Source organism: Miscanthus floridulus, chromosome 17 (genome assembly GCF_019320115.1).
Source record: "Miscanthus floridulus cultivar M001 chromosome 17, ASM1932011v1, whole genome shotgun sequence".
Lineage (NCBI taxonomy): Eukaryota > Viridiplantae > Streptophyta > Magnoliopsida > Poales > Poaceae > Miscanthus > Miscanthus floridulus.
The window spans coordinates 97,693,160-97,719,422 of record NC_089596.1 but is presented as its reverse complement, the minus strand read 5'-3'; the positions used below and the strand labels follow the sequence as shown (position 1 = coordinate 97,719,422).

General features: G+C 48.9%; 1 protein-coding gene and 2 pseudogenes across 1 annotated transcript; 1 reads left to right on the top strand and 2 right to left on the bottom strand.

The window, feature by feature from the left end:
• The first annotated feature begins 4,270 nt into the window (after nt 1-4,270).
• LOC136517753 (lipid phosphate phosphatase 2-like) lies at nt 4,271-13,526 on the top strand (annotated as a pseudogene).
• LOC136518242 (uncharacterized) lies at nt 5,155-5,804 on the bottom strand (annotated as a pseudogene).
• A 10,240-nt stretch (nt 13,527-23,766) lies between the features above and the next one.
• LOC136517235 (AP2/ERF and B3 domain-containing protein Os05g0549800-like) lies at nt 23,767-25,566 on the bottom strand. Its single transcript, XM_066510764.1, has one exon. It carries the CDS (start codon nt 25,554-25,556, stop codon nt 24,192-24,194), a length of 1,365 nt encoding a protein of 454 aa, XP_066366861.1. The 5' UTR covers nt 25,557-25,566; the 3' UTR covers nt 23,767-24,191.
• Between the last annotated feature and the right edge of the window lie 697 nt (nt 25,567-26,263).

Here is a 26,263-nt window from a genome sequence, read left to right as displayed (position 1 = left end):
CACTTATTAGGAGCAAACAATATTAACCATAGCAGGTATAATAAGGTTGTCATCATCATATCATCATTTCCGAACCATTATGTTATTAAGTGTATCTACATTGGAGATAAGCCCGTCAAGTTCTCACTAACCGGGAGAGACGGCGATTCGAATCGAATTACAACTCAGCTGAGGGGATATTCCTAACTCTCACCCTGGCATACTTTGCAAGGGTAGCTGTGGGTCACCTTTGGAACATCTCAGGAACCAAATTCGCGGGTTCGATCAGCGCCAGCACTCTCAGGGATTACCCTTCTGCCAGGACGATCAGGACTTTTAAATCACCTGCCCTTGGACTCACGCCTATGGCTCCCTTCCGAGGCGCACTTTATACTTATCGACTCCCGGCCTGAGGCGAGCTACTCGGCTTCGCGGTCGGTCATCGGGCCGGCCAACTAATAGAGAGGCATGCGTTCAACATGAACAGGAAAGGCTCCAAGAATCAGTCCTTAAGCGACACAGACGGAGTCACTGCAAACCGGCAAGCCTCCGTCCGGTCTTCATTTCAAATTAAGACTGGTTCTTTTCCATGATAGCAAATATAGTCAACCGTGCCACATGTATCTTCCTATATCTTGCAGGTGACAGGAAATCACCCGACTTCTACCGCGTTAAAGCAGGGCTAAGCACTACTCGAGCCTGAGCTACATAGGATTCAGGGTAACAATATCTGGACAAGGAATGGGTAACCAATGCAGCAAGTGTTTGCATCCAACACCTAAACTTAATGCAACAATATATGTAATAATAATACTGTAACTGCAGTTCGGAAAATAGGAGGCTTAATATGCTCCGGGGCTTGCCTTTCACAAAGTTGCAAGGATGGTGGTCAGGGCACTCAATGGCGACCTCGTCTGGCACTTCTCCTGAAGGCTGCTCCTCCTGAACTTCCGGTGTCGGCTGCTGCTGCTCGTTCAGTTCCTCGAATTCCAGTAGGGTTACTCCTTCCGGTACACCTATTGCATGCCGATGCACGAGATAAATATCATGGATGCATAAGGAATGACATGATGCTCATGATGAATGAATCACAATGGGTGTTTATGAAAACATCACTGGACACTCGTTTACCGAGTAATTAGCTCTATTCAAATCACTTTAAGCATGTATCCCACTTAACTTAAATACAAGAGCAACTTACCTAACTTGCATAACCTAAGATACAGATGCTCATCTTCAGTTAAGGGCCTAACACCTAGGAACAGTACCATGAACTTAGAATAGTACAGACATGCTTAAAATAACAGTTAAAGCTTCATATGCAACAAGTAGTAACTTAATTCTATCATAACCAGAGTTCTATAACTCCAAATGACTTGCAAGAGGACATTCTGGAAAGCTTATGAAATTCTCTACAATTCACTTGTAAACATCAAAGCATGATTCTGAAGTTAACCAAATCAAATTCCAGTAGACCTAGAATCTATCCAGAATGACGGGGTTGCTAACTTAATTATTTAATGATGGTGCAAAAGCCTAATTTGACCAAACCAAGTTTACCAACTTGTTTTTCATATCTTAGAAACATCAGAAAGTATAGTGCTAACTTCTAAATAAATTATTTAATATCCTTTTCCAATTTATTTAGTTAATTAGGTGATTTAAGCAATATATAGTAAAACTATTCATAAAAATCTACAAAAATTACAGTAGCTATCTCATGCTGCACATAGACTACCATAAAAATTTCAAAGCCATTGGACCAACATAACTTGCTGTATCCAAAATAACAGATGCCATGTCTATTTCTAGCATAATTAGAAAACCTTATTAAAAAGTGTCAAGCAACAGATTTCCCATTTTTCCTAGCATCCTTCTAGAATAAGAATAGCACCCACAAAATTTCACCTTCTCTGGATCTATAGAAAAATTATGAAAATTCACACAAGATCCACCTATTAATAAAAGGAAATTCTATAACTTAAAAACTATACATGCACTAGCTCTGAAATTTTTACCAGAGATTCTAATAAACCAAAATAGAGGACCCACAAAATTTCATAATTTTTGGACCACAGAAACTCAAGATAAAATTCAAACAAGTTTGCATGCTTCTAAAAACACATTTCAAAGTCCTATTTAAACCATCAAAAATTTCTAAAACAAGTGCCCATATAATATTTTTGTTAAATACTAGACATGACCAGGAACTTAACAAAATTAGAACCCTAGCATTTGGATCTATATACAAGGAGATACATATTTTTCAAGATGTACATAAATCTGTGAAATAAATAAAACAAAATCAGAAAAACAACTCTCAGCCCTACTCGGGCCAGCCCAAGAACGGTGGCCCGCGAATACACAGTCGCGGCCCAAGACTTGGCGCGGCCCAAGCTAGACTCCCGCGGCGCGCGTCAGCGACTGACAAGGAGGGCCCGCATGACAGCGAGAGAAACAGGGGAGGCGCGACGGTCGGTGGCGTAGCTCGCCGCCGGTGGTTCCTCCGGCGAGACCATCGGCTCTACCGTGTTCGTCACACACGCGCGCACCTAGTGGAACCCTCAATCGAAGCTATCGTCGCGGCTACTGGGGTTAGCGACGAGCGCGGCGGCGCACGGCCACGGCACGGCCAGCTCCGGCGAAGATACGGCGTCGCAGCCCTAACGGATGGCGCTATGAGCTTCGGTGGTGTTCACTAGACCTGGCTGCAGGCAGCGGAGGGATGGGAAGGTCGCGCAGACAGCTGGCCGCGTGGAGCGCCAACTCCGGCGAACTTTCGCCATGGCTGTGGTGGGAGAAAAACCGGCGATTGGCCCTTACCGATGCACGATTGAACCGGCTGAGAGGTGGAGTAGGTGAAGGGGATCACGGCGGGGCTACAGGCGGACGGGGCAACGCGTTTTCACGGTGGTTTGCTCGTACGGCAGCAGCGATGCTTGGTCGGCAATGGCGGAGGGCTGCTGTGGCGTGGCGCTGCGCGCGGTGAAGGCGAGAGAGGGAAATGGCGAGACGCAGAGAGAGTGCCGAGGCGTGGCTTTCATCTGGAGCTCAAGCACGCGACGTGGAGACCTTGGCCGAGCATGGACGCCACGCGGCGAGACGCTCCTGCGCCGGTCGGCCATGACGGACACTGTCCGTTTTCTGAAAACGGCGATTCAGTCCTCCATTGTCCCGACTGACAGAGCATGTTCGACGATAATTATCTCCTAATCCGTGACGAGTTAGTGGAAGACATGAACATCAAAGCTGTAGACCTATCTTCCCTCTACAATTTCTTTTCAATGATAAACACCTAAAACGTCATGGATCCAAAGTTACATGAAGCTAAAGTTGGCTTGATGCAACTGGAAAACACTATGACTTAGAATATTTTTCTAAGTGTTGAAAACAGCATGTATCTCTGACTTGTGGGCCATGTTTGACCATGTTCCACACATTTTCATGACTTGGCTATAAAACAACTTTTGTTCCTTACTAAATTAGCTACAACTTTGCTTTAGGTTGCTCAAGCATGCATAGACTCTAAGTTACACTTTTTAAACAGTCAAACAGTGAGACTCCAAGGGTCAATTCAAGTCAAACTTGCACTTGAGGGCATTTTGGTCATTTTGATCTACATGAACAATGTCCCAACAAGTAACCTAAGTGTAGTTAAGGTGTATTAGACCATAATCAACCACTTTACAAAGTTGTTATACCACTTCTACTGATCACATGTGATAAAGAAAGTAAAAACAAGCAATTCATACATATGTTTCAATACAATGTTTCACATGTTGCATGACCTTGTTGTTATCCTACACTTGTCACATTACTACCATGTTGCCATGTTTCATGGTATAAGAATTTCATGTTGCATTCACAAGTTGCACTACTATTATTCATAAGCACTCAAGTACGAAACACATACAATTTCAAATGTTGCATATGTATGTTTCAATGATAATGACATGGTGATATAGATAATGCACATGTTTATGAAATGACATGCAATTAGTAGAAGCCAAACACCGAGGGTGTTACACTGTCTCCTCTGTGAGTACTGCGCGTTCAGTTCCATTTCCATCCGTGTCGTCTCCCTCCCCTGTGCTTGCCATGTCCGGATCACGGAGGTTGCAACCTGCCGCGCCAACAAGCTGCTGCTCCCTCTCCTAACCGGCCGTTGCAGCTGCCATGTAGGAGCTGTACCAGCCCGCCTCCGCCTTGATTTCGTCAACTGTCCTCCTGTCCTGACTCCTGTCCATGCGATGACGCGATCGTTCGTTCACCATCTTGTTCTTGGATTGCCATGCCAGAGCCAGACCAGCCGGAGGAGATGCCATCGCCGATGCCGCCGCCGGCCATCCGCCTAGGGCCTCCGCACCCGTACCTGAAGACGCACGGGGGCAAGGTCGCGAGCCTGCACCGGTTCGACTGGGCCGTGCTGCTCCTCCTCGTCGCCGCCGACGTCGGGCTCAACCTCATCGAACCGTTCCACCGCTTCGTCAGCGAGGACATGCTCACTGACCTCCGATATCCGTTGAAGAGCAACACCGTGCCCGTCTGGGCCGTGCCGGTACATACTGTTGATTGTAATCCTTGTGTACTAGATTAGCTTACCATATTTTTTAGCAGCTATTTAGGCGCACTGATTGTGATTGTGTTTAAAGATCTTGATTAGTTTCCTTGTAATAGCTTATTTAAGCATGGTAATACAATAAGAAACGTTGCCGCTTTGCAGCAACAAAGATCATCGTGTGTCCACTGTGTTCGCGTGTGTTCATCGTCTTCTCCCTCTCGCCGGTTCGGGATTCTGACATTTGGTACAAGAGCCAGGTCCCGACGTCGCCATGTCGCAGTCACCATCCAAGAAGCTGCTGACTGGTGATGCCTCCGGCGAGAAGAAGGTCCAGTTGTCGAACTCACCGCCACGTCGCCGTGGCCGCTCTCACAGTCGCCGCCCGCGCAACCAGGACGCCAGGTCGCGCGTCGTCGAGCGCATCATTGAGCGACCATCAGCGAACGCCGCGTGGCCGATGTTGACCCGGACCAACTATCCGGAATGGGCCCTGGTCATGGAGGTAAACTTTCAGACCCTCAGAGTCTGGGACGTCGTCCACCATGGCATCGCCGAGGACCCCGACGAAGATGAGTACCACGACGACCGACAGCGCGATGGCCGGACTCTTGCGCTCAGTACCCTTCGAGCTCTGGAGCACCCTCGCCGTCAAGCGCACGGTGAAAGAGGCGTGGGACGCGGTCAAGAACTTGCGGATCGGCGACGAACGCGCGTGCGACGCCAGCGCGTAGTAGCTCCGCCGGGAATTCGGTAACCTCTCCTTCAAGGAAGGGGAGAGCATCAACGAGTTCGGCATCTGCATCACCGCGCTCGCCACCAACCTCCGCTCCCTCGGCGACAACATCACCGACGCTGAGGTAGTGAAGAAATTGCTGCAGGTGGTCCCTGAAAGGCTGAACCAAGCCGTTGTCTCCCTCGAGATGTTTCTTGACCTGAACAAGGTCACCATCGAGGGGTGGTCGGACGGCTGCGCGTGTTCGAGGAGCGCGCCAAGCCCAAGGAGGTCACGGACGCCATGGGGCGCCTGATGCTCTACGAGGAGGACTGGGAGGCCCGCCGTAAAGCGCGCCGTGAGCAGGAGAACTCTGGTGGCAGCGGTGGCCCCAGCAGCCACGGGAAGCGCGGAGGGCGCGGACGCGGTCGCGGCGATGCAGGATCCTCGACGCGTGACGGCCGTGATGGCCAGAATACAGGCGTCGGGAACGCCAGTGGTGAGAGGCCACCACCCGGTACCCTCTGCAACAACTGTGGCAAGTCTGGCCATTGGGCCAAGGATTGACGCGGGAAGAAGAAGGGCGCGACACATGTCGCGCAGGCTGAGGAGCATGAGCACGCGCTGATGTACATCGCCGCGGACGCCGAGGTAATCGCGCCGTCCGTATCATGCTGCCACCCCAGGTCGCCACCGCCCGTCATTGAGCCACAGGCGCGTGTCCACCTCTTCGAACCGAAGGTGCTCCTCCACCTCAGTGAGGAAGAGAAGGAGGCTGTGGTGTCTCACCGCTGGGTACTGGACACCGGGGCCACAAACCACATGATAGGTACACGCACTGTCTTCGCCGAGCTGAACACCGGCGTCAACGGCACCGTCAAGTTCGGGGACGGATCGGTGGTCGACATCCAGGGCAAGGGTACCATCCTCTTCGCCTGTAGATCGGGTGAACATCATCACCTTGATAGGGTGTACTACATCCCGCGCCTCACCACGAACAACGTCAGCCTGGGGCAGAGGACGAGGATGGCCACAAGGTCGACATCGAGTCCGGCATACTGCGCCTCTTCGACCTAGAGCGGAAACTGCTGGCGAAGGTGCACCGATCACCGAGCCGGCTCTACTTCCTCGACATGAACATCGCCGCTCCAGTGTGCCTCACCGCACGTGTCGGCGACGTGGCGTGGCGCTGGCATGAGCGGTATGGTCACCTCAACTTCCAGGCGCTGTGCAAGCTCGGGCGTGCGGACATGGTGCGAGGACTACCGGGGATCGACCACGTAGATCAAGTCTGCAAGGACTGCGTCCTAGCAAAGCAGAAGAGGACGCCGTTCCCCAAGGCCGCCAAGTACCAAGCTCAGGAGGAGCTTGAACTGGTCCATGGAGACCTTTGCGGCCCGATCTCGCCATCAACACCGGCCGGGAACGCCTACTTCTTGCTGCTCGTCGATGACATGAGCCGCTATATGTGGCTCACTCTTTTGCGCTCAAAGGCGGATGCACCAGCGGCGATCATGACGTTCCAAGCACGCGTTGAGCGCAAAACCGGCAAGAAATTGAAGGTGCTCTGCACCGACAACGGTGGTGAGTTCTCCTCAGTTGAGTTCTGTGAGTACTGTGCAGGAGAGGGCGTCTAGCGTCACCACTCGGCCCCATACGCGCCACAGCAGAATAGCGTGGTGGAACGTCGAAACCAGATGGTCGTGGTGATGGCGAGAAGCATCCTGCGCGCGCGGGGCATGTCGGGCCACTTCTAGGGCGAGGCGGTGCACACCGCCGTGTTCCCCCTCAACCGGGCACCCACCAGCGCGCTCGACGGGATGACCCCGCACCAGGCGTGGTACGGGAAGAAGCCGCCCGTGCACTTCTTCAAAGTGTTCGGGTGCGTCGCCTACATCAAGCGCCTGCGCCCGCATCTCAGCAAGCTCGACGACCGTGGGCAGAAGGTTGTCTTCATCGGGTACCAGGACGGGTCAAAGGCGTACCATTTCTTTGACCCTGTCACCGAGCGCGAAGTTGCCTCGGTCGCCATCAACGAGCACTCCTTCACCATCGCGGACGACTATGAGCTGCGGCGCCAACATGCCGAGGCGACGACCCAAGAGCCGACGTCTCCTAAGCAGCGCTCGCCGGCTTCCTCACCACCGACCACGTCACGCTCGTCGTCGTCACCTGGCGCACCGAGCTCACCGCCACCTACGTCGCCGGTCTCGACACCATTGATGGCTGGGACGCAGGTAGAGTTCGCGACACCACTCACTGTTGACCCAAACCTTGATGCTGCTGATGATGATGAGGGGGAGCACCGGTACCGGACGCTGGACAACATCCTTGGCACGGATGCAGCACCCGGACTGGCACACCGCGACACCGTGGAGGCTGAGCTGCATGCAGTGAGCCATGCCGTGAGCGTGGAGGAACCCAGGTCGCTGAAAGAAGCTGACAGCGACCCCAACTGGGATGCTGTGATGGAGGAGGAGATGCAGTCGATCCGCGACAATGAAACATGGTCGTTGGTCGAACTTCCGCGCGGACACCAAGCCATTGGGTTGAAATGGGTGTACAAAGTGAAGCGCGACGAGAACGGGAGCATCGTCAAGTACAAAGCCCGCCTTGTCGCCAAGGGCTACGTGCAACGTCCCGGCATCGATTTCGAAGAGGTGTTCGCTCCCGTCGCTCGACTGGAGTCGGTGCGCCTGCTCCTCGCCATCGCAGCGCACTACGGCTGGGGCGTCCATCACATGGACGTCAAGTCGGCGTTCTTGAATGGAGAGCTCCAGGAGGAAGTCTACATCCAGCAACCTCCTGGCTTCGTCGACGACAAGCACAAGCACAAGGTGCTTCGACTTCACAAGGCACTCTACGGCCTCCGTCAGGCTCCACGCGTATGGAACCAGAAGCTGGATGCCGAGCTACTGTCGCTCGGGTTCACGCGCTGCGTCGACGAACACGGGATGTACACCCGTGGCAAAGGTGAAGGGCGCCTGATCGTGGGCGTATACGTCGACGATCTTATCATGACTGGAGGTAACACAGATGTCGTGGGGAGGTTCAAGAAGCAGATGCTGAGCACCTTCCTTATGAGTGATCTTGGGCTCCTCTCCTACTACCTTGGCCTCGAGGTCACCCAAGGAGTTCATGGGATCACACTGCGCCAAAGTGCCTACGCCACCAAGATCCTCGAGAAGGCTAGGCTGGCAGGTTGCAATGCAAGCGCCACGCCCATGGAGATGAAGCTGAAGCTTCTGAAGGAAGGCTCGACGCCAAGTGTGGACGCCACCGAGTACCGCAGCCTCATTGGCAGCTTGAGGTATTTGTGCAATTCCAGGCCGGACCTGGCGTACGCGGTGGGCTACCTCAGCCGGTTCATGGAGGCGCCGCGGCAAGAGCATCTGGCAGCTGTGAAGCGCGTCCTTCGCTACGTGGCGGGCACGGTGCACTGGGGTGTGCACTACCATCCGGGAGGAAAGAAGGGAGCAGTGTCTCGGCTGCTGGGCTACTCCAACAGCGACCTAACAGGCGACGTTAACGATCGGAAAAGCACAAGCGGTCTCATCTTCTTCCTTGCCGGTGGGCCGATTGCATGGCAGTCGGCGAAACAAAAGGTGGTTGTGCTGTCGTCCTGCGAGGCGGAATACATCGCGGCTGCTGGAGCTGCGTGTGAGGCAGTTTGGCTAGCACGGTTGCTGGCTGAGCTCGTCGGAGGAGCCGTCCTCGCACCCAAGCTCAAGGTGGACAATAAGTCTGCTATCGCCTTGATGAGAAATCCTGTGCATCATGACCGGAGTAAGCATATTGATGTGAAGTTCCACTTCATCCGGGAATGCTGCGACAGGAAGCTGATCGACGTCGAGTTCATTGGTACTGAACTGCAGCTGGGCGACATTCTCACCAAAGCGCTCGGGCGCATTCGGTTTCAAGAGCTTCGAGGAAAGATCGGCATGCTTGATGTAAATAGTAAGCACAGCAAGGCTTAGGAGGAGATTGTTGATTGTAATCCTTGTGTGCTAGATTAGCTTACCATATTTTCCAGTAGCTATTTAGGCGCATGATCACTGATTGTGATTGTGTTTAAAGATTTTGATTAGTTTCCTTGTAATAGCTTATTTAAGCATGGTAATACAATAAGAAACGTTGCCGCTTTGCAGCAACAAAGATCATCGTGTGTCCACTGTGTTCGCGTGTGTTCATCGTCTTCTCCCTCTCGCCGGTTCGGGATTCTGACACATACTATATACACACACAGCTAGCCTTTAATCCCTGCGAGAGAACTTGCAGAATTACTCATCTCTGGTGGATTAGTAAAAGATTGTTGCTTTGGAATTAAACCGCGCAGATATACGCGGTGATCGGCCCGATCATCGTCTTCGTCGGAGTGTACCTGAAGAGGAGGAACGTGTACGACATGCACCACGCCATTCTAGGCAAGCTCTTGGGCCTTGGCCCTCGCGCCATCAGTTTTTTCAGCTGTTCTTCTGCAGGCTCTTCTGACTTGTGGGTTCGGTTCACGTGGGGTGGCTGAGCAGGGCTTCTGTTCTCTGTGCTCATCACCGGCGTCCTGACCGACGCGATCAAGGACGGCGTTGGCCGGCCGCGCCCCCAACTTCTTCTGGCGATGCTTCCCCGACGGAGTGCCGGTGAGTTCTCTGTTCTGATTTTTTGCTCTTGATTATCACCGCATCGTGCGCTGAAAATGAGTGATTCGCTCGCTCCGTTGCAGAAGTACGACAACATCACAAGAGGTGTCCTATGCGACGGCGTCGCGAGTGTGATCAAAGAAGGGCACAAGAGCTTCCCAAGCGGCCATTCTTCATGTAAGCGACCAGAGACCACCTGCAGGCTGCAGCTCTGAAACCAAGACATTCAACAGTCTGCTGACTGATCCTGAACATACCTTTCCTTCATGTCCTCCACTCCAAAATTCTATTCCAGGGTCCTTCGCTGGGCTAGGCTTCCTGTCGTGGTACCTGGCGGGCAAGATGAAGGCGTTCGACCGGCGCGGCCACGTGGCCAAGCTCTGCGTCGTGCTCCTGCCGCTGCTGCTGGCGGCGATGGTGGCGGTGTCGCGGGTGGACGACTACTGGCACCACTGGCAGGACGTGTTTGCCGGTGGGATTCTTGGTAGGCACTCTCCCCTGTTTCAAGTTTCAGCTGGCTCACCTACTGTCCGTGTCGTCCATCTGCTGCCAACTACGGAGTACTCTTCTCTTCTGTTCTGAATAGAGATGAGATCTCAGGCTCACGCGCTCGTTTGGTTTGGTGTGGTGTTGTCCCTGCAGGGTTGGTGGTTGCGTCGTTCTGCTACCTTCAGTTTATCCCACCGCCATCCGGTGTGCATGTGCAGTTGCTACACGAACGACAATCCAGCCTGCATTTGTTTATTTCCAGCATAGTACAGCGCTCACGTACACATTACATAACACGTAACGTAACACCCCCGTACTTACCTCTATAAACATACGCAGCCGTGGGAAGCTGAGTTAAAGGCCAGGGCTTCTCCACCGGCTTCAGGAGCCGTTTTCTATCAAACGGGGTAAAGTAAAATAGCTTCACTTGTGAAGCCCTTAAAAATATGCTCTTACAGTGATTTGGGGTGGGATGGAGCAAAAAAAGTGGCTTCTCCCGGCTCCTCCTCCAGGCCCCTAAAAACATGCTCTCACAGGGAAGCCATTTTGCCAAACGGTTTACCAAAACCGCTTCAGCTCCACAGGTGGAACTGTTCGTGGAGCTGAAGCAAAAAAAAAATGGCTTCACTGGTGAAGTGAAGCCCTGCCAAACGGGGCCTAACTCAGTTGGAAACATAGCATGCATAGGAAGCTGAACTAATTCAGTTGATCGAGAGTGTAGTAAATGTATGCATAGACCATTTAGATTCAACTTCTCATCAAGATGAATTTAGATGTCTATTTTCTTCTTAATTGATTATTAGTTATAATTATGATTATATATAATTAATATAAAGATGCTACCTGCTTCCGTATAGTTTTTTTTAACAAGTTATGGTCAACGGGTACATTAGGTCACTAGTAACCTTCTTACTTATTACTAGTTCGAGGCTTGAATCCAACACAAGACGCAACAAAAGAGATAAATCCTTGAAGTTATAGCAAAATTCAAAAATATCTAGCCAACAATTTGGTAGTCTTTAATATTCATTGATAATAATAGGTATTTATCTATTTTGTTTTTTTAAAGATACCCACCTATGCTACTCTGCCATTATGAAACAACATAAAATGAACCCCTCATTCTGTTTGTGCATTGCTCACCTCTACTATGAAACATACTCATAATATAAAGCGACCCTTTAAATTTAAATCTATATTACCCACATTGCCATTATGACAAATCATTTTAGTAATACCATAGCTTTATTTGCATCTAAATTACCTAATTTACCGTTATAAAAAATAAACTAAACTATCCCCTCAAATTTACATCTAAATTTCCAACATATGTTATTATGGAAAAAGTTTAAATAAATATGTATGGCATTTCTGTATTGATAGTATAATTGTAAGTATTCTATTTTCTTATAAAAGTACAACCACAAATATAATTCTTTGATAGAGGAAATTAGATACCGGCCTTGAGCAGCGGAGGAGGTGAGTGTAGAAGAAAGGTGGCCATGGCCTCCATCGATTTTAAGATTCATTTGGAGCAACACAATGGTTGTTAGATTCAAATATTAATACATTATTTCTTGAGGCTAGCACTGTTGGCATCTCCTAGAGCTGAGTTGCATTGTAGCATTGCCGTCAATCTTAGATGTCATGGAGTACAATCTAGAACATATAGTCCTTATTTTTAATGAACTTCAAAACATAGTTGTAAGTAAAAAACTATAATAAACACAACAGTTTCATCTTAACATGCAAATAAAAAAACTTAGCAGCTAATAAGTTTGAAGGTTGAAATTTTGATTCATAAGGCAGGCTGCAATAAGATTCATCATAACTTAGGCTAAGATTTCAAGTAAATACATATTGAAGACACATGAAGCCATGAAGGTGCTAGGGGTGGGGTGTGTGTGTGTGGGGGGGGGGGGGGGGGGGGGGGGGGATGAGGGAGAGCAGTACCGATATTGTTGAAATAAAAAAAAGTAGATAATCGATAATCTATCACAACTGAAGAGAGATTGCACAGTATGTATTAATATGACATTAGGAAGTTTTACATCAATGAATGCACCGTTAATATGAAAAGTGTGCATGTAAATATTGTCTCGAGGGCGAACACAAGAATAATGGCTCTTAGGGGCTCGTCTTCCTTCTTCCTCCAGCCCCCCTCTTCTTCTTTATCTCCTTTTTCTTCTCTCTTCCCCTCTCTTCTCCCTCTCTATTAACTCCATGGAGCTTTGGTGGGTAGGGGGCTTGAGCCCCCACAGTCCCCACACTAGGTCCACCCCTACGTGTACCATATGCTGTGAGAACCTCTTTGGTTACCCATTACGTGTATTTATCTGCACCATCAGTGGACCAAGGGCTTGCATACAAATCATTCGATGCCATTTCGGTTAATTTATAACGGTGTCGTGTCAAAAATGTTAGTTTCCCTATCACATGTGTGACCTGGTGCACTCTAGGTTCTGCTGTCACTATAATCTATTGATGTGTTACACCTTATGCACATGCGCCGCTGGGTCATGTTGGCATCAGTTGTTCACCAATGCTTCGAATTAGAAAATAAATAAATAAAGATAGCATAGAAAAAAATTGTTTAGGTATAGTACTAAACACACACTTTTAATAATTACATCTACTAAGATTTTAGTCCATATATAAGAGTAAGGATCGATGGGCTAGCTAGTTTGTCTAAAAGGTACTAAAAGAGAAGAAATGTGCAAGGGAAAAAAAACCAAACGTTTTTGTTTATCTGAGCTTAATTAGGTCTGGGCTGAAATAGGCCCAGTTTTTTTCTTTAAGAAAAAGGCCCAGTTTCTTGGAGCAGGCCTGATGTCATAATGGGCCAAAGTGTGCTCTGCGTCTGTCTCACAGTCCATCTATGATGTCTTTTTCCAAGATTTATTTTTCTTCTCTTTTACAAGAGTACAAGACTAGTTGGCTTATGTGTGTTGCCCGTGGAGTTGCAGGATTTTGGCCCCATGCGTACTTTGAGCACATTCTTAACCCTGAATGCGAGGGCCAAGCGCAGTCAACAACCAACTCGAACCACCACCGATCCCTGTCCACCAGAGAGCCTGTTGCGGTGGAGATGAGCACCACGAGCCAGGAAGCATTAGATTCCTTGGAAGAAGGACGCAGAGCTCGGTGACAAATCGGAATGCTACCTGCTTTATGAACAGCACTAGCTAGCTTCAGTCTTCAGAGTCGGTTCCTTCCTTCCTTCCTTCCTTCCTTCCTTCCTTTCTTTCTTTCTTTTTGCTCGCTTGATTGATAGATGTTCTAGGTGCTATTTTGTGTCGTCCTGTAAAGGTAGGTAGGTGAAGTCGAATGAAGAGATTTTCGTCCACCACAATGTTCATATGTTTGAGGTAGTACGATGATGATGATGATGGTCACCGGCCGATAGATCAGTGCATCTGCATGATTAGCACGACGGAAGCATGCAATGCAAGCGACAGATTCAGATTCCTGTGTCATGGATGAGCACATCTCACCTAGCTAGGAGTAGTTATCATTGCCAGAGTATAAAATGGAAGTGGTTTCTTCCATATTTTCCTCATGGTTCAGTCAGTCACATGCTGGGTGTTTCATCAGTAAAGACAGCTGGTGGGCACGCCGCGGCATGACACCACAGATGGCATTGGCATGTACTGTACTGTATCACTGTTCTAGGTGCTCAGCTACAGATTAATAAATAATACTAGTAGAAGAATTACAGCTCGTGTATTTTGACTTTTGACTTGCACAGCCACTGTAAAGGACGAGTCCACCTGACCATCTGGATCATTAGTAGTAGTAAGTAGCAAGTCGATATTATTATTGTGATTTTGTACTCCAGAGACGACTTGGTTAGTCCAAGACTTGAGTCTAGTACTACTGGACATTGGACAATCGTACACGGGGTACTATTCTTGATGGGATATTGCTGTGCTGTGAATTCTCCCGGCCGGGCCGGGCCGTTGGAAAGGCTAGCTCCTGAAAACTCTGCATGGCAACGGCATATGGGAAACGATCGGTTTGGACTGTTCGCTCGTAAATTTTCAGTCAGGAATAGTGTTTTTCTCTCACACCAAACCAGCCAGCAGTAAATAATCCACGATCGTTTACGGCCTCCTGAACAGGCTGAGATCAGATCATTCACAGCTGACAGCTACCTAGCTCACATGTTGCCTCTGCTTTCTTCTTCCACGTGATTTTCCTTTTGCCCTTCCCCTAGCTAGCAGTACTCTGTCTCCGACGTACTCTCCGCCATCTGCCTGCTACGCGATTCGGACATTCAGGTGATAAACGTTTCCAGCAACCCCCAACCAGCCATGTTTGCTCGAACTTATCAGCCATGGTACAGTGTTTTTCTCTCACGATAATTAAGTGAACAGTACTTTTCAACCTAACTTTTCAGCGCAACCAGCCTTCCGATGGAAAAGAGACGATGATCAGCACAAATTCACTGAAACATTGAACCCTGCAACTGCATGCATGCTCCATCCATATACTGCATATATACGTGTGCAGTTTATTCTTAGCTGTGATAGAAATAAAACAGGATCACTAGCCATAGATCTAGCATGTGTATTTGTATTTGGAATAAACAGCGAGTCCTCGAACATCTACTAGTGCGGGATTAACAGATAGAGTGAGAGGGAGAGGGGGTGGAGGAGGTGCAAACAATCGGCCGCCTTCATAGAAGACAAGCTGGCTATGGGGTTGCTGATGGTGGCGCGGGGAAGCCCGGCGGCGAAGACGCTGTCACGGTGGTGACGGTGCAGAGGCGGCGGTGGCCGGTGGCGGTTTTTCCGTCGCTGACAGCACCCCCTCTCTCGATCGGTTAGGGTTTAGGGACTGTAGGTAGGGCGTCTGGCGGCTCAGGTGAACCTCGTGCCTTGTGCCCTGGCCCCCACCTCCCTTTTTATGGCGCTGTGCGACGAGGGCTCACCAATTATGGAACGGTTGGGCGTCCCGATCAGAACGTGGATCCAAGGATCCAATTGGTCGTGGTTGGTGGAGATCATCAAACACGTTGTGCATGTGGTGTGTATTGTGTAAGTAGCTGGTCATCATGGTCCATGGAGACGCATCATCAGCCTGCAGAGAAAGAGACACATGCACAGCACACTTGCTCCTGTTCTGTGGCTCTAGGCTGTTCAAACAGTAGAAATCCAGCAGAGGTTTGAACACAGTGATAAGGTTTGAATGGATCCATCCATCAGGCCACTTGGCTGCTGTGGTGTGGTGGTGCTAGTTCCATCGTCCCCCACATGCAAGCAGAGAAAAAATGCAGAGCTGATCTGAACCTGACACGGTGACTTGACTGTTACCTTTCTTTGCCCCCAAGGCTGCGCAACGTCGTCCCTGCAGAAACTTCCGTCTCATGTCATGTGCAACCTTGCATTGTCTGGGTGAGCGGTGACCAGTTGGTGATGTTTGTGCTGTCAACGGGTGCCATTGAACGCTTGTGGAAAATTAGCGCTCAACTGCATGCTCAGCGTAATATACTGACCATCAGTATTTATGCATGCACTTTGTATATATATATGCCGGCAGATATCACTCCTGAAACAGCATATTTCAAATAAATATATATAGCCAAGTCACTAGCTAAGCAGCTATATACAATCTCTAGTGGTAACTAACGACAAATTTTACGTCAGACATATGCTTAGATCGAAGTTTGCGTGAGCTCAACATGCTCGATCCCTTATTTGCTTGCAGTGTCAGGGGTATCTTTGGCAACATCAAGTTGCACTGCACTCTCGCTCAAGCTTCAGAAGCAAGAAACCATTGAATGATTCCTCGCTCCATTTTGTCCCATTTGAGGACTGACCTCTCGATCCAGCGATTTAACGGCGAAATGACGGCATGAGATATAAATTAAAATAAGCACACGTACTTACTTGGTCACCATCTTCTCCTAAGTCCTACCTGTCAGTCAGTCTCCTAATAAGTAACAGTCGTTGTCTTGAGCTCTCTGAACTCTGACCGGCACCTGATGCCATCTAGCTATAGCTTGTTCAAGCAGCAGTGCGAGCATCCAGACAGGACAACGCGGCCAGCACATGGGTTTAGGCCCTGTTTACATCCACTGTGTACACACATCGGGTGTTACATGGGGTGTCGCATAAGATGTTTGGATACTAATAAAAAAATAAATTACAGAATCCGTCAGTAAACCGCGAGACGAATTTATTAAGTCTAATTAAGCCATCATTAGCACATGTGTCACTGTAGCACCGCATTGTCAAATCATGAACTAATTAGGCTTAAAAGATTCGTCTCGTAAAGTAGCCACAATCTATACAATTAATTATTTTTTTAGTCTATATTTAATACTCCATGAATATGTCTACATGTTTGATGAGATAGGATGTAAACTTTTTGGGAGGCTTAGAGTTTGGACGAACCATCCAGCCAACTGGATGGCCATGGCCTAGCTACGAATAGTGTGGAGATGGCTACCCATACATTTGAAAAGTCCTTATTTTTTGACTCGCAAATCCTTAGGTCGTCCGTCCATCCTTCCTTCGTTTAGTATTAGTACCCAAGATGCCTGTTAATGTAGATAGGTACCACTGGATTTGTTTACGACTTTGAAGTCTCAACCGACGACCTGATTAGGCCACCCTTTTAATTTTTTTTCTTATTATTAGGTTAGAAAAAAGAACGTACTACAGTGGTGTGGTAACGACAAGTTGTGTGGCTATTCCTTATCATGTGTCATACCATGGCTAGATGCCTAGATCAGAGTAGATAGCAGAACATATCTGCAGTGCGGCAACAGAGTTCTCTGAAGATGACAGGCACAATGCAGCTATAGATCCTGCTGATGCTCTCATGGTTATCAGTAAACAGCAAACTGAAGTGTATGGTTAACTGAAAAGTCATCGTTGGACTTGGCAACCATGCATGTTGCTTTTGAGGTACTATTGCTTTTTCTGAAGACATGTGGATTCCGTCATCTGTTGTTGTATCAGCTTGAGGTTGAGGGTCATTATACTCATTCTTTTTTTCTGAAGATTAGTGCTACAAATGGGGTCTGAGCTGAGCACTAGCTGTTGGACTAAGCTCGGTTCTGATGCGCTAAGCATGGGCTTGTATATCTATCTATATCAAGTTGACGTTTGCCTAGCACCCACCGATCGCATGGCATGTTCTCCCAAAACACACGTAGTTATCCATCCTCCCCCTATGCCCTATCCATCAAATTTTTTAAACTACCAGTGACAGCGTCGGTGGCAAAGTGGCACATGGTGTATTTTTACCGCGTCTTCCCGTGCTCCCCAAGCAACAGCAAAATTTTTACTCCAACTTGCTGTTGGCTTGTTGCATGCACATAGGTCCAACTTCAACTACAAGCTAATAGGCTATGAGTATTTAGAGTAGAGATATCCTTATATAAAACTGCAGATTACTCCTAACAAGCTAGTAGTAAGTAAAACTAGTGTTGCTTCTTGATGCGGTCAAGTGTGACAAAGACCGGGTCATCAGGGTCGTAAACTTCACCGTGCCTTACATCTCCCTGTTGATCGAGATAGTAACTTTTTTCTTCTCCAGGATTCACATTTTAACGGTGACGACCCCGACCCGGTAACCGTTGACTCCAAGCCCCCGACGAGACATTAACACACGGCGGCAAGCAGTGCAGATGCAGACAAGGTTTAACAACTCACTGGAGAACACACACGGCTTTCTCGTCATGGACAATTGGATATTATGGCCAATGAGCTTAGCTAGGAAATCCAGGCGTACGTACGGCGAGAGAAGACGAGGCCGAACCAAACGAAATCGACCTAAGACTGTCCCCGGCAAGGAGACCTAGACCCAAAATGCGTCACTCACAGTGCCTTTGCCTACCAAAAACACCCTCCAACGGAGGACCCAAACCCACGACGCATTTTGGCTATCAGCTGAAACGTTACGCAAAAAAAAACATCCCTCTCTCCTCGCTATGCAAATCGCCGCCGCTGCCAAGGTCGAGGAGGAAAGGAGGAAGCGGAGGAGGAAGGAAGGAGCCCCTCCGCCGCCGCCCGGCACTTGCACGGGCATTGGCCGGCGCCACCGCAGCCACAGCAGGCGGCCCTGCCGAGCCCCACACGGCTTGCGCGAGGGCGCGCCCCGTCGGCCCGCTGCTCCGAATGCCGCCATTACCGCCGAGCGCAAGGAAGAGGAAGAGCCCCGCAACCGGCGCCCCTGGCCGACGGCTGCCGCCTCAGCGCGCGTCCTAGGGCGCAGCCCCTTGCAGATCCGGCGCCAAACTGGGCCGGAGCCGCCGCCGCCGCCATGGGTGTCGCCCAGCGCCCGCCCAGGCGCGGCCCGCCCGAGCGCCACACGGATCCGGCCCTTGGACCGCTGGATCCGGAAGCCGGGGCAGGGAGGCCGCCCCGGTCCGCCGCAGCCGGCGGCGGCGGTGCACAGCGGCCTTGCCGCTCGCGAGCCCATCCCCGACTGCCGCAGCTACCACCGAGAAGGAGAGCCCCGCTGCCGCCCTCCCAGCAAGCCGCGCGGCCATGCCAACAGCCTGCTCCGGCTGCGGCGCGGCGGAGGAGGGGAGAGAAGGATGCGGCGGCCGAGTGCAGACTCCTGCGGTCGCTGTTGGAGAGAGCGAGTTTACGAGTGCGTGACCCTTTCCTGGGAGACCCAAAAGCTGGAATAGGTGCCGTATTTAGGTGTGCGAGACAGTCTAAAACGACGCAAACTTGCAAAGTCGCTGGGTCAGGCAGGCGGAGGCGGGCATGCAGAGTTGCAGAGGCAGCAGGTCGTCGTCAAGGCACCACCAAGTCGCCAACGCCGGGTTGACTCGTCATCAATAGCCTGCTGCCTGCCAGCGTCCAGCGTCGTCGTCTCCATTCCATCCACTCCGTCCGGCTAGATGGGCTTGGCGCTAGCTGCTGGTTCACTTCACTCGCTCAACCAACGAGTGCAACCGCGCCTTGCAGGTGTGTGTGTGTGTGGCTGTGACTCCGACTAGCCGCCGCGGGGACTGTTGCGAGCTTAGCTGCAGGCTGCAGGCTGCAGGTGGTCACTGGCCGGCCGGCGTGCAGCCTGCATAGAGGTAGTACAGGAGTAGGTGGAAGGTCCTGGCTTTGTCAACGGTGGCAGAAGTCGGGCCGTCTCTCCTGACTCTGATCTGGTGTGCTGTCTCTGACTCGTTGAGTGAGTCTCGTGAGACTCTCGCTCTCCGCTGTCTGTGACTCTATGTGTGCCCACCCGGCCACCCATGTCTGTACTCTGCAAAAAGTGTCGCTGGCTAGCAATATTTTGCTGTACAGTACCCCTCGATCTCACTCACTCATCAGCCGCCGAGAAGGATTCCAACGGGAAACAGTGTCCGGCCGGGGTGGCTGTGGCTCATCTCATCAGTCGTCGATCAGGATCAGGATTAGGTGGCAGGCAGGCCAGGCCAGATTGCAGAGAGGCCATGATGAGTTGACGCCTACACATACTGCTTCCTGCTTGCTAACTGTGGGAACGAATTCTCTGGATCAGCTTTTCGTCAGCAGGAGAGATCGACTTGCTGCCGATGCATCGCCAAAATGGCAAGGATCAGGCCATCAGGGTCTCTGCTTGCAACACAGAAATTTTTTCAAAGGAATGAGCTCTACTTCAAAGGAAAAAACATAAGAACATGAAATTTTTCCGCATTCCAAATAGACCCTTAGCGTGGGCTGCGTATATTAAAAACGGCTCAAGTCATGCAGCTCAAAGATTGCGTACTATTATGAATTCAGATATAGGCGGTAGTGTCAAACTGGGAGTACAAGACTGCCGATAATAACTCTGAGCGAGAATAGACCTGATCATGGACCACACACGACCAAGGCCGGATAACGAGCTGGCTCGGCTCGGCTCGTTAAGATAACGAGCTAGCTCGGCTCGGCTTGTTATCCTAACGAGTCAGAAAGCCAGCTCGGCTCGGCTCATTAATAGCTCGAGTTGGCTCGTTAAGCTCGCGGCCCAGGTATAAAAAATACACAAAATATAATATTTGTATTTATCTAAAGTTTGAGGATAATGATAATATAAAAGAAATGCATCTATACCGGTTACCAGTCAATTTATAGGTCTAGACCAGTTACCAGTCAATTGTAAAGTGTAAAACATGAAGTAATACAAAAACTAATATAAGTTTTGATACTTTTTTTCCTGAAAGCTTGGCTCGTTTAGCTCGTGAGCTGGCTCGAATTGGCTCGTTATAGCTAACGAGCTAAAATCTTGGCTCGGCTCAGCTCGTTATCATAACGAGCCGAGCCGAGCCGAGCCGAGTCGAGCCAGCCATGAGCCGAGCGAGCTAACGAGCTTCGAGTTTTTCGTCCAACCTTACACACGACCCAACCAATCTGACCTGATCTGTCCCCAAAAAGAATCGACCCAACTTAGAATAATTTGGCTTGGGATAAACTAAAAAATACTTACAATTCAAGATTGATCGAGTAAGTTAGGTCCTATTTGGTAGAGATCCACTCCCTAATTATTAACTCTTTTGATTTTTTGGTGCAGTGATTCTTACTATTCAGAATTCACTCCCTGATTCTTACTATTTAGAATTCAGATATAGGCAGTAGTCTCAAACTGGGAATACAAGACTGCGAGGACTCTAGGAGTATGTTTCAGTGCAAGGGAATTGCAACACTAAAATATATACTCCTTCCATCGTGAAACATTAGGATTTCCGAGTTTATCCCAATTAACTCAAATTATTCTGAGTTTGACCTGATTTCTACATAAGAGTATTGATATCTAGAACATATAGTAAACTATGAAAATTTTAAATTATAATAGATCTAATCATGGGTATTTGTTGTTGTAAATATTATTATTCATTTTTTTATAATATTGGCCAAACTTAGAATAATTTGGCTTAGGACAAATTCAAAAATACTTATATTCCGAGATGGAGGAAGTAAGTGAATGAAGTCCCGTTCGAATCTCCATAGAAAAACGGCAATGGGGTCCAACAAACACTTGGATTCTATAATTGCTAATTCTAGAATGCAGCTATCTACCCAATCACTGCTATTTAAAGATTTTCACTATGCAAAGACAATAATCACTATGAGAATAAGATCCAATGCAAAGAATCCTCACAATATCTTTAATCTAAAATCCAGAGTTTACATCATTATCTAGAGAATTATAGCACTGTGAGAATGAGACCCAAATGGCGCCTTATGCTTATTTTCTTGTTAGCTAGCTTAGGCATCTAGTGGTTAGTTACTTGCACAACAATGAGACCTTAGTTCTACTTAGAGCCATTGTGAATTTGCGTTATGTAGTTTGCATATATGATAATTGGTGTCAAGTTGCTAGCCATTACTTTGACCATTGATAGTAGCTCCCTCTATCCACATATATATAAAGACTTTTGGGATTCTTAGGAAAATTAAGCAAGGATGGAAAAGTCTTTATACCCATCATTAAAGCAACCGAGCCAACTTTTGATTGCCAAGCTCTAGACTGGATATTCAGAAATCTTAATATACGTGGACACTACAGGGGTCATCTTCTTACTCATGGACGAATGGAATAGTATAAAATGTATAGAAAATTTTGTAGAATTATAATACTTTTAAAGACAAATCTAACCATATCATTTGTAAAAAGTTCAATCAGAGTAACTAAAAAGATAATGATGTCAAAGTTTAAACTTGTGTTGACTGTGTACGAATCTCGAAAGAATACACTTAGGGCCCTTTTGAAATGCATGAATTTCACAGAAATTTTACAGGAATCAGTTTATTTTCACATAAAAAACGCATGAAGTGGAAAAGATTCCCGCGATCCAAAGAGAACCTTATTGGTGACTCGCGAGAGTAGTATACATTTGCTCAGAATGCATGAACTATTTCTTGCTTATTAACAAGGGTAATACTCACTTTGTTCCAAAAGAAGAATAAAAAATCTCGTTTCCCGATATGCTACCAATATATATAGAAAAATAATAACATTATAATATATAATAAGTGTTGCTAGATTAATGATGGAAAAAATTATAACACAAATATATTTAAAGATATAAATATTTATACTATTTTTTTATAAGTTTAATGGATTGTTTAACTCTCGGGAAGGGAGATTTCCAAGGGCAACTATTAAGATAAAAAGCAAGCTAATATAAATGGAGCATCCATCTTTGGTTGAATAATCTAGACGTGTAAAATTAAGCGCGTGCACGGTGTGCACCACGTCATGTCGAGCATCCAATGCACAGATGGCGGCCATAGTTTATCTGTTTCGATCAGGATCGCAGCAGTCGGTGGAATTTATCTCGTCTCTATCCAAAGCCGGTCTAAAACCGTTGAACGTTGCTCGATCGTGTCTCTTCCCACTGGAATTTACCTCGCATCTGTCTATATAAATTAACTAAGATAAGATAGATATATTAGACGCATGACCGAACCATTTTTTTGTTTTCAACTAGAATTTTAAAACCAGGAAGAAGAAAGTAAAACTACAAATAATAATATCATTGCTTATATATACTACATATTGCTATCAACCTGCATTCTCTAGAAACCCGCGTGCTTCGTTCCTAGATGCCACGCGCACTGTACGTTTTCTCCATCCGATCCCCATGTTCTTTCAATCCTATCGATCATCAAAGTCTCCAAACAGCTAAACGTACTTTCCGTTGCTTTCCGGCCGGCCAGTGGTGTAGTCTCAGCCTCTCAGGATAGCAAGATTCACAAGAAAGACATCTATCTCAGCTCACTGATCATCATCACCTTATTAACACTGTCCGGCGATGACCAGCTGAAAATTCGCAAACATTACATCGCACCCACACTGATCATGCATGTGTTGTGATGCAAAAGCTTGAAGAAGAGGACCATTAGAAAGGGGCACACATATGTCGAGAATATATATAGGCAGAGGCCACCATGAACTTTTGAACTTGCTGAAAATGACTACGCATGCAAAGCATGTATATATTGGTGACACTACAATCAAAACATCTTGTTATTGTTTGTACGTTCCCTGAGATATGATTCTTCTCTGTTGGTATTATTGGTGACCTTTATCTGGTTACCTAGCTAGCTATAGATACATATCGTCTCCCCTGTGAAATAACGTATATGTCATTCATTCCACTTTATATATTTTCCGGGACATATGTCGATCGATCGTATCACATCACACTGTGGAGATATATCATCAGGTGCATGTATACATGCAATTATGGGGGGCACCTCCCTCTCCCTTTCCTTTTCCGCGCTGGGATTGGGCCGGATCAGATAACTCCAGGAGCCTTTTTGCACTTCAGGTGATACATGCAATGCATCTGGGGGTGCAGGTGCAGCACACACCCATCACATCTTAACCACATGAAAGCGCCAGAACAAGGGAGTCAAATTTGCAGCACATATACGCGCTATCCGCTCGCTTATAAGCAGTACTTTTTCGAGCAAACAATCAATATTTTTCTCTTACAACAAATCAATCTTCTCTCACAACAAATCAATCTCTCGAAGAGGAAGAGAGATGAGTTCCAAACATTGCTTCTTATGGCATGCATGTAATAATCTCCGATCCATGGCTTCTTTTCTTCATTAACTAGTATACACTTGCCACAAAAAACACATGCTGTTTAGCTAATTAATTTACGGCAGATAGAGTTATGCGAGAGATTAGGACAGGTAGTACAAAGATAAAGAAGAAACTAAACAAAATGAACAATCCAAGGATGAGATCAGATGAATGAAGGTTTAAAAATGCAAGAGCTAGCACCAAGCTACTAGCTAGCTACCACCACCATGCATATTATCATCATCCGAGAGCGAAGCAAGCAAGAGGTGGGATGGAGAGCAAAAACGTTAGCTAGCTAGGTCAGCGCGAAGTCTATGCATTGCTTCTTGAAAACCATGTGTACTGGAGTAGACGAGGCGATGGCGTCCCTAGCTCTCTTGTTCGCCACGGCCACCATCTCCTCCTGCTCCGGCGCCGCTACGACCGCTGGCCTCGGTGTCGTCGTGAGCAAGTCCACGCCGAAAAGCCTCACCGCCTTCACCGCGGCGTGGGGCGGTGTGGCCGTGGTCGTCGTCGCGATGACGAAGGGTGGTGCTGCCGTGGTCATCGTCTTGGGCCGGAGCTTGCAGTCGATGAAGAGCTGCTGCTTGCCGGCGGAGCGGTAGAACCCGACGGCGTCCCCGGCGTGGAGCCTCTTCTCCTTGACGAAGCGGCTCCACCCCTTTGTCAGCACGTAGCTCTGGCTGCTGTTCCAGTACGAGTACCGGAACCTCCACACCTTCCCGTCGGCGTCCTCGAAGTTGAGGAGCACGCCCTTGCACTGGCCGCCGCTGACCGCCGCCGCGGCGGCCGGGACCGGGAGCTGCAGCGGGAAGTGCTTCTCCGCTTGCTGCTTCGGTATCACCAGCCGGTTCAGCTTCCCCACGTCGCTCGGCGTCACCGTCTTGTCGAAGAGGTGCTCGCGCGCCGCGGAGGCCGCCGCGGGCGACGACGATGCGGCGGGGTTGTTCTTGGCCGGCGGCGGCGAGGCCGCCGGGGACGCCGCGGCGAAGGCGCGCCGGTTCTGCGCGAGCTCCTCGCCGTAGGTGTGCTTGCGGAGCATGTCGACGACCTCGGTCTTGGACCGGGACGCGAGGAACCGGAGCTCCACGGCGGCGTCCGGGTGCGATTCAGCCAGCGGGCGGAAGTTAGTGACGGCGTCGCGGCCCCGGAACCGCTGCGCGGCCACGTCGTAGGCGCGCGCGGCCTCGGCCTCGCCCGTGAACGTGCCGAGCCACACGCGCTGGTGCCGCTCGTAGATCTGCGCGCCCCACCGCCCGTTGGGCTGCGGCACCACGCCCTTGTACTTGGACGACGGCAGCTTCCCGTTCCCGTTGACCCCGCCGCTGCCTCCGGCGGCGCGCCCCGCGCCGCCCGAGCCAGAGTCTGCCTCCGCGCCCGGCTCCGCCGCGTCCATCACCGCGCTGGCGCCGCTGCCCACGCGCTGTAGCGGCTTGCCGGTCGCCGCAGCCGGAGCCGGCGCCGGGTTCTTCCCCGTGGACGCGCCGCTGCTCGCGTCGTCCACCAGGCAGCTCACGCTGTCCATCCGATCACTACTACACCCACGCGAAAGGGAGATGCTTTGGGGAAGATTCAGTTCAAGGAGCGGAAATGGTGGGGGGAGGACAAGTGAAGGGTGTGTGCGTGTGATATATAGTGGGGGAAGGTCCAGGTGTGGCATAACACTAAACCAACAACAACACTTCTCATCACTCCATATATACTAAAGTATACATGGGCATATGTTCTTTTTTTGTTGTGTTTTATTAAATACCAATATATGGCTTTTTATGTAGAACATGATAATTTTTTGATGGACTGATTATTAGTTAGTATAATATGTGTGTCATGGACTCATGCATGGGTGTATGTGTATACCTCATGGGCTTGTGTTGGTGTGGGTCAACTCAAAGTGAAAATGATGTGATGGTGGCATGGTGCACCCCAGTGGCCATGCATACATGGTCTCACTGTCACTGATATTACTCGTGTAATTATCCTTGCCTTTTTTGTTTTCATTATATTTCTTTTTTGAGAGAGCTGAGATTTTTCAATTTTTTTGTGTGTACATGCATGCTTGGCTTCTGATGTTGCTCTAGCATTTGGGAGGAAAAGTAAAAGAAAGCCTGGAATATCTCTCTCTCTAGATTAGTGCTGCTAGCTACTAGTCATGTTTGGCGATTATGCTCCTGCAACTGCTGGCGCAGGTCTTCGTGATGGTAAATGGTGATCGTGACGGCGTGGTAGAATTTTCAGGACTTTCTAGAGGATGGATATGCATCAATCGCTGCGTCAACAGTGCTCTTGACTCCAAGATTTACCTAAATATTCACTGTGTACACATATTCATGGCTTTGACTCAATTACCCGAAATGCCCCTCGTTACTT